The 8,681-nt window shown below is 48.2% G+C and overlaps 1 protein-coding gene across 1 annotated transcript; it reads left to right on the top strand.

Annotated features, from left to right (window-relative positions):
• Positions 1-1,956: 1,956 nt before the first annotated feature.
• SAYSD1 (SAYSVFN motif domain containing 1) lies at positions 1,957-8,082 on the top strand. The gene is made up of 2 exons (XM_043450628.1): positions 1,957-2,287; positions 7,501-8,082. Exons 1-2 carry the CDS (start codon positions 2,081-2,083, stop codon positions 7,867-7,869), a joined length of 576 nt encoding a protein of 191 aa, XP_043306563.1. The 5' UTR covers positions 1,957-2,080; the 3' UTR covers positions 7,870-8,082.
• The last annotated feature ends 599 nt before the right edge of the window (positions 8,083-8,681 follow it).

The raw sequence follows: 8,681 nt of genomic DNA, 5'->3' as shown, positions 1-8,681 counted from the left end.
ACTGGCTCAAAATAGCCCCACCAGCCCTATTTCTTACTTTACTTTTCTTCACAACAGTAACCAGTACCTGTTGTTATTTAATTGCTAAGTTGTGTCTGACCTTTTTGCGACCATATGGACTATATCTTGCCAGATTCCTCTGTCCAGATTTCCCAGGCAAGAATACTGGAGTGGGTTGCCATTTCCTTCTCCAGGATATCTTCCTGACCCAGAGACCAAACTTGAGTCTCCTGCATTGCAGGCAGAGTCTTTACCACTGAGCCACCTGGGAAGCCCATGATCAGTACCTGAAAGTCAAAGTGAAGTCATTCAGTCAGGTCTGACTCTTTGTGACCCCATGGACTGTAGCCTACCAGACTCCTCCATCCATGGGATTTTCCAGGCAAGAACACTGGAGTGAGCTGCCATTTCCTTCTCCAGGGGATCTTCCCAACCCAGGGATCAAACCTGGGTCTTCCGCATTGTAGGCAGACGCTTTCACCGTCTGAGCCACCAGGGAAGTCTCAGTACCTGATATTACACTAAATATAAATACATGATTACTGCAACTGCCTTTCCATTTAGAATGTTAAACGCTAGGAAAACAATGGTTTGTTTCCTTTACCCCCAGGATCTCTGGTGACAGATACAGTGCTTGACACATAGAAAGTGAAAGTCGCTCAGTTGCGTTCAACTCTTTGCAACCCCATGAACTATGTAGTCCATGGAATTCTCCAGGCCAGGATACTGGAGTGGGTAGCCTTTCCCTTCTCCAGGGGATCTTCCCAACCCCGGGATCGAACCCAGGTCTCTAGCATTGTGGACAGATTCTTTACCAGCTGAGCTACCAGGGAAGCCCAAGAATACTGGAGTGGGCAGCCTATCCTTTCTCCAGGGGATCTTCCTGACCCAGGAATTGAACCAGGGTCTCCTGCATTGCAAGCGGATTTCTTACCAACTGAGCTATAATGGGAGCCCTTGATATATAGAGGGTTCTTGATAAACATTTGCTAAGAGTATGAAAGACTCCAATTCTAGTTCATCTTGTTCCTTGACTCACACTCAAGAAGACCCAAGAAATAGTTCTCAATCATGTTAGCGTCACTTAGCTAGATGCTTCAGTTCAGTTCAGTCACTCAGTCATGTCCGACTCTTTGTGACCCCATGGACTGCAGCAGGCTAGGCCTCCCTGTCCATCGCCAACTCCCAGAGTTTACTCAAGCTCATGTTCATTGAGTCAGTGATGCCACCCAAATATCTCATCATCTGTTTTCCCCTCCTCCTCCCGCCTTCAATCTTTCCCAGCATCAGGGTCTTTTCCAATGAGTCAGTTCTTCCCATCAGATGGCCAAAGTACTGGAGTTTCAGCTTCAGCATCAGTCCTTCCGATGAATATTCAGGACTGATTTCCTTCAGGATGAACTGGTTGGCTCTCCTTGCAGTCCAAGGGACTCTCAAGAATCTTCTCGAACACCAAAGTTCAAAAGCATCAAAGCTAGATGCTTAGAGCTTTAAAAATCTAAACAGTCCCTGACTGGAACTGTGACTTTTTGGGAGAGTAGTGACTGGGCGAAGTCTGTACAACCTGCCTGCCAGTGAGCAGTGCTAACCCTCCAAAGTGCTAAGACTGGCAAACCGGTGAAAAGGAAAAGGGAAGGTTGTATCCTGCCTTCCTTCTGACATGAAAAGTCCCACAGATCATGGGCCTTTTTCAATGCCCTGGGACCACCTTCTCAATCTGGTGCTAACCTGTGGAGATGCTCCACCTGTTAGGGAGCTGATCCCGACGTGAGAGAGCATTGCAGCGCTTAGCCTAGGGCAAAAGCTGGAAACAATGACACAACCTTTACGTTTAGGTTCTTAACCACGTAGCTCGAGGACATGAACAGTGCTCTTACGCGTTTGGAGCGCACAATGAGCTGTAAACTGCTCACTGAACGTCACAAAGCCAGCACGCGCCCCACCCGCGCTCAGTGCCGCTAGCGCGCACGCGCAACAGAGAGCGCCGCCACGCAGGCGCACTGCAGCCCGGAACCCCGCAGAGTCGGCACTGGCTCCCCGCGGGCGAGCAGGCGGGCGCGCGAAGAAGGGGGCGCGCGCCATGGAGCAGCGGTTAGCTGAGTTCCGGGCGGCCCGGAAGCGAGCCGGGCTGGTGGCTGAACCCAGCACTTCGAGCCAGCGTACACAAACCTCGGGAGAGAAGGCAGAAGCAGCTACGACTCCAAAAGCACCCTCAGGCTGGCTAAAACGGTTCCTGCTGTGGAAACCGAGGCCACCGAGTGCCCAGGCCCAGCCCAGCCTCGCTCAGGTGAGAGGAGGGAGGCCTTACCCCTCAGGCACCTGCCTTCTGAAACGCCGACGTGGCCTCCGCGGCGCCTCTGCCGAGGCCCCGCCCCGGCGTCACGTGGTGGCCTGCAGGCCCCGCCCCCACGTCGTGGAATGGCCCGGCCCAGGCCACGCCCCCCGGGCCTGGAGAAGCTGGTGGACAGAGGAGGAGTCTATGAGGTCACAAAGAGCCAGACACGACTGAGGGGCTAGCACACTTTCGCTAGCAGAGAGGGGCTGCTGGCGCCTCCCGCCGGCTCGGCGGCGGGGCCTCGCGTTTCCTGCCCCCTCCTGTTCTGCCCTGAAGAGTGACTTTGACATTTTCTTTCCAGCCAGGGACCCACGCACCTTCGACTCCAGGCGGGAAGTTGAGGGTCTAGGGTCCCAGAAGAAATCACCTCTGCCCTTGCGTTATTCACAGCGAGTTGAGTGGTCGTTGTGGCTTTGGGAAACCTCTCCACAACCGTAGGGGGCCACAGCCCTCTGCTAATGGAGGGGGAAAGGTCTAATTGGATGCCGATGAGAAGTGGCAGTAATTAAAGTTTGATTTGATTTCGCATCTGGGCCACGTGCGGCCAGTCGCCCAAATAGCCTGCGCTTTAGAAATGGTGTTTGAGTACAGAACTGGCAGAAGGGTGCTGACTGCCTGTGGTGGCCTGTGTTGTGTATCACTGTTGAAGTAGCGAAGCCTATTCAAGTTTAACAATGTTTAAGGCGAAAACAATAGATTAGTATGATAGCTTTTTAGTCCTGTTTTAAGTGTGTTAGTCGTTCAGTCATGCCCGACTCTTTGCGATCCCATGGGCTGTAGCCCGTCAGGCTCCTCTTCATGGAATTCTCCATGCAAGAATACTGGAGTGGGTAGCCACTGCCTTCTTCAGGGGATCTTCCTGACCCAGGGATCCCACACAGGTCTCCTGCATTGCAGGCAGATTTCTTTACCGTCTGAGCAACCAGGGAAGCCTCATTAGCTTTTGGTAATCTCTCATTCCTCTCTCTGTATCTTGGTTTTCACTCATGAGTAAAGTGGCAGGATGGCTTGAGTGTGAGATTGGAGCATGCATGTGGGAACACGGGACAAAAACATCAAGGGGAAATCTGTGAGCTGGTCTTTGTACCTCCTAAGTGCAATAAGTGCCAGCAATTCCTTTTTAAAAGTAAAATGTGCCTTACTCCTCTTAAAATTTCTTAAGTTCATCTATCATCACACCACATCTGGTTATAAGGAATTTTTTTTTTGGTAATCAAGGAGAACTTATTGTTACTTAGTTTGAATTAGATATTGTTCTCCAGGACACACAAGGTTCCTACTGACTTGCAGAAAGAGTGTGCAGGGTTCAAACAATCCATTTCCTTGCATACAATTAGTCTCAGGATAACTTTATTGTGGATTAGAACTCACAGAGCACAATTGCTTAGGATTTTAGAATCCATTTCCTCTACCCCTTTTCCTCCGCACAGTTACAAAACATCTAGCCTACACAAGGAGTTTTTGACTTTATGTCTCATTTCCAAAGGAATATGAGATCACTGAGTTGGGTCTAGAGGAGCTGAGCTTGGAGAAAATTTCCATTATTAAAAACACAAAAACTGATGGCCTGACAAGGGGGTGAGAGGCAATGCTGGACCTCCTCTGCTTCTTATCAATTACTCTGTTTTTCATAAGGGACTTTGTCTAAAACACATTTTCATTTACTCAGTTATCATTCCTGAGTTTGCTCCGGTGTGAAATTATCATTAAATTGCTCCCCACCCCCGCCAGTTTCTGATCTATCTCTACCTAATAATTTGGGTGGTACATAGTGGCTTGTCCGAGATTTCTTTATCCTTCTATTTGTAATTGCTTCTTTTTGCTGGCCATTGATATGGAGGCGTCCACCTCCTCCTTCTCTCACTCTCGAATTTAGCTTGGTGAAAAGCATTTCCCCCAAATGAAATATTTCTTTCTACAGCAAGCTTCTACCACAGTGGGACAAAAATGCCTGTAACTTTTATTTTTTAATCCTGCCAAGCCCCTACCCCACCTCCATCTCCCTCCCCAGCCCCCCAGTGCACCATCTAGCTCCAGGGTCTATTGATCACACTTATCCTGCAACTCCTCCCTTCCAGACCTTGGCTCAGGTTGGCTTACTGCTCAAATGCCCTCTTTCTTTGGCATGACCTAGCCAGGCACAGGCTTTGCATCACCCCTTCAGATCCAGGAGTCATCTCTTAAGTTCTCCCTTTTCCCCACCAGCATTCGTTCACTCTGTCACGTGCCCACTATGTTCCATCTACTGTCCTGAGTCCCAGGAGACAGTGCAATAAAGACAAGGCCCTGCTCTCACAGAAGTTGCTTTTGAGTTGAAAGAACAGAATGATGAATGCTATAAAAAGGAGGAAAACCCAGCGTGCTGGTGAACCGGGGGTGAGGGATGCAGAGTGTCACTTTAAATTGGGTGGAGAGGGAGGACCTCACAGAGGAAGTGACCTCACCATTTTTCTTAAGAAGGAGCCACTCTTGAGAAACCTGGGACAAGGACAAGGGCCCACGTAGTGACATTTTTGCTGGGGTTTGTAGAAGAGGGAGTCAGCCAGGTGGTGGGAAGGGAAAGGGCTTTTCTCTCAGAGGAAACCACAGATGCAAAGGCCCTGAGGTGGGAAGCACTTTGGTATACTGGGAATGGAAGTCCCTTCCCTAAACTGCACCATATGTGCTGACAAATACTTTCACACACAGCTTTTACAGTAGGAGGTGCACTGGTGGGAGGCATCTCTGGAGCCTCCCTCTCCTTTGTTCCCTTTGCCAGTTTAACACCCCTACCCCTACCTCATCTCCTTCTAGCTCTCTAACCCTTCCCCCTTAGCATTCCCCATGAAGGCCCCTGGTTAAGTAAAAAGGGCTTTGAAGGGAGATCTTGCTAGGATCCTGGACCAACCTCATCTCTGCTCGTCACCAGCTGTGACTTTAGGGGAATTCCTTACATCTCAATGTCTCCTTATTAGTAAATTGGGACTAATAAGGCCTGTCTGCTGGGTTACAGGAGATCAGGCATCTTGAAGGCACTCAGTAAATGGTGGCCATAGCATTATTCTTATTAATGTTCCTATAATAATAAAATAAATTCAGTTTACTGTGAATTTCAAGTGGTGCACATTCAAGATGTGTTCTATATCCATCAGTCCATCATTTCTCTCTGATCTCCTTGTCACCAGCCTCATCTCTACCTGGTGTTCTCTTATTGGGCCTCCTGCATGAGCTATTAACAATTTCCTTTTTCTTCTCTTGCAGCCCATTCTCTGCCTGGCATTCAGAGTAGTCTTAGATATTAATCGGATTGTATTTGTTCCCTGCTAAGACCATCAGTGATTTCCCTATTGTGCACACTGGTGGAATCTGAAAGGGACATTTATTTATTTAATGTATGTGGAGGGGGTGGGGAGTGTAGCTGATTATATGTCAAAGACCTACCTTTCCAATCTAATTGGAAAGGTAATAATTGCAACTCGTGCTAAGTCACTTCAGTCGTGTCTGACTCTTTGCAACCCTACGGACTGTAGCCCACCAGGCACCTCTGTCCATGGGATTTTCCAGGCAAGAATACTGGAGTGGGTTGGCACTTTCTTCTCCAGGGGATCTTCACGACCCAGGGTTGATGCTAAAAAAAAAAAAAAAAAAAAATCACAGATGACCTATATATTTTTTGGAGATCAGATAACAGTTTTGGTCCCTTTTAAATTGCCGTGTGAAGAATAAGGGATATAACTGAATAAATGAACTAAGTCAGCTCTGTGCGGAGAACTTACGTGTGCAGTGCTGTTTGGCTCTGGAGATACCAGAAGATAATCAGCAGTATGGTGACCTCATGCAACAATCTAGGGACACATGTGATCTATATGAAAAGAGAGACACTTGAATGACAAATAGTTTGATACTCAGTGAGAAAGAGAGCCAATTAGAGCTCTGGGAGGCAGAGGGGTACCCTGCTTGATGGCCCCAGAGGTCAGGGTATACATAGTTCACCAGCCGTGCTTGCCAGGAGAGAGCAAGTTCCTGAGGAATGGAGAGGAATATTCCCAGCCACAGATGGGCAGTGTCTTTGGGTTGTAAGACCAGAGGATTCATTTCTAGAGCAATAGATTGTGGATCATGTTGTTCAGGAAACTTTTTACATTATTTTACAAACTGCAAATCATGACTCATTAGTGGGTAGTGAAAAAAATTTTGAAGGTCTTATCCTAAATTAACTAAATGTAATTTTAAAAATAGAAAATCAAAGCTTCATATGTAATCAAAGTGTTGATATGTGAAGCCTTTTTTCCCGATACACACACACATATATATACACCATATATATTTTTTGGGGGGGGGAGGGGTTTGCAGTACAAAATGTATTTTTTATTGTGGGTCATACCCAAAAAAGTTTAGAAAATACTGGACTGGAGACCAAGCTCCGAAAAGCTCCTTCAATACCTCTGTCTCCCATTACACCCAGCACAGGGGTCTGTGTTCCGGCACTTCTGTCTTTTGAGTGAATGCAAGGCCTTGGATTCCAGCCCAAGGAGTTTAAAATTTAACTGGTAGGCAGTAAAAACGTGTCAAAGGTTTGTGAGCAGGAGGTTGACGGGTGTTGTGGCAGATTTATTTAGCAGCTGTACATGGGATGGCGTGGGGAGAGACCGGTTAGAAGGAGGAGAGTCCAGTTAGGAGACCCTGGGGCCGTGTAGGATGGTCACAGGGGATGGAAAGGTTGTGGCTATAACTATGATTTTTTTTTTAACGTGTAGAATAGTCCTCATTTTAGAATCATGCCACTCAACAAAATTTTAGCTCGTCTAATCAAATCAACAGACATATATTGATTCTGTGTGGGAAGTGTGTGCCCGGCTGCCGCCTGATCAATTACAGGGAGTTGCTGAAGGGGCTGCATTAGCTCCTGTTAGCAGCAGACTAATCTGGTGAAATGTCTGCCTCAGACGGGAATCCACCTGAACGCTGTGAGGTTTTCAGCAAGTCACATCTCACTGATCGGTTTTGATTCAGAGCAGGATGCATGAAAGCTCTTTGGAGATAGTTGTCTTAGAGAGCAGGGCAAGAAAACAGACACCAGTGAGGGGAAGCCTTCCCACGCAAGGACAGCTGCCTCTCCAGATGGGTTTTGGTCCTCCCGGCCCCACTGCCCTTTATTCTTTCTTTGGTTTGTTCTTGTGTCCTAGGGAGCAGCTGGGCCTGGGGGCCGCGAGTCACAGCCACCACGGAGTCCAGCCGAAGCCCCACCACCGCCACGGCCGCCGCCGCCCCTGGCCCCCCGGGACCGGTCTCTCCTGACCAGCGTCACCTTGTTGAAGGTGCTCCTCTGGTTGGTCCTGCTGGGGCTGTTCGTGGAACTGGAATTTGGCCTGGCCTATTTTGTCCTGTCCCTGTTCTACTGGATGTATGTGGGGACGCGAGGCCCAGAGGAGAAGACGCAGGGAGAGAAAAGCGCCTACTCCGTGTTCAACCCGGGCTGCGAGGCCATCCAGGGAAGCCTGACCGCCGAGCAGCTGGAACGCGAGCTGCACCTGAGGCCTCTGCCGCGGAGATAGGACCGGACCGGCGGCGGGCCCCGGGCCTCGCACCCCCTGGCTTTGACTGAGAGCAGCTTGCGGGTCAGGTCTGTGACCCCACAACTCCCCACTTCCCCTGACCTCCTGCGACAGTTTTATCTCAGAACTTCTTTTTCATTGTGGTGAAACTCCTGGAAAGACACTCACTGTGGGTCTGATGCAATTTATAAAAATTACACACTCAAGACAGGAGACCTCTTTGTCTCTTTATTTGAGAGGCGATTCTTAGAACACTAGGAGGGCTTTGGGGAGATAACTGTTGAAAATATTGAGCTGTTTGAGGTAATGGTTTGGTACATCAGAGCTATGTGTTAAAAGTAAATATTCTCTTTAAGTTTTTTTTTTTAGAATTAGTTATAGTAAGTCCCCTGCACACATACACCTCTGTTCCAAGAGTGCATTTGTAAGTCCAGTTTGTTCCAAGTCCAACACAGTTAGCCTAGGTACCCAACTAACCCATTTGGCTATATAGTACTGTACTTTAATATGTTTATAATACTTTTTACACAAATAATACATAAAAAATAAAACATTTTTCATCTTACAGTACAGTAAGAAAAAGTACAATAAGTACAGTAAGAAAGTACTTGAAAAGTACAGTAGTATGGCCCAACAGCTGATATACAGGGGCTGGCATCAAGTGAACGGGTAAGAGGCGTCACAGACTGGAGGAGAGAGAAGTGGGCGACGGCAGAGCTGAAGGATCATCAGCAATAGGAGATGGAGGGCAAGCTGCAGCCTCACTCACGCCTGACGTTGATGTCACAGGTTCTGGTTCCTTGCTGGATTCA

The sequence above is a fragment of the Cervus canadensis genome, chromosome 28, assembly GCF_019320065.1.
Source record: "Cervus canadensis isolate Bull #8, Minnesota chromosome 28, ASM1932006v1, whole genome shotgun sequence".
Lineage (NCBI taxonomy): Eukaryota > Metazoa > Chordata > Mammalia > Artiodactyla > Cervidae > Cervus > Cervus canadensis.
The sequence above is the reverse complement of the archived record's forward strand: the minus strand, read 5'-3'. Positions and strand labels throughout refer to the sequence as shown.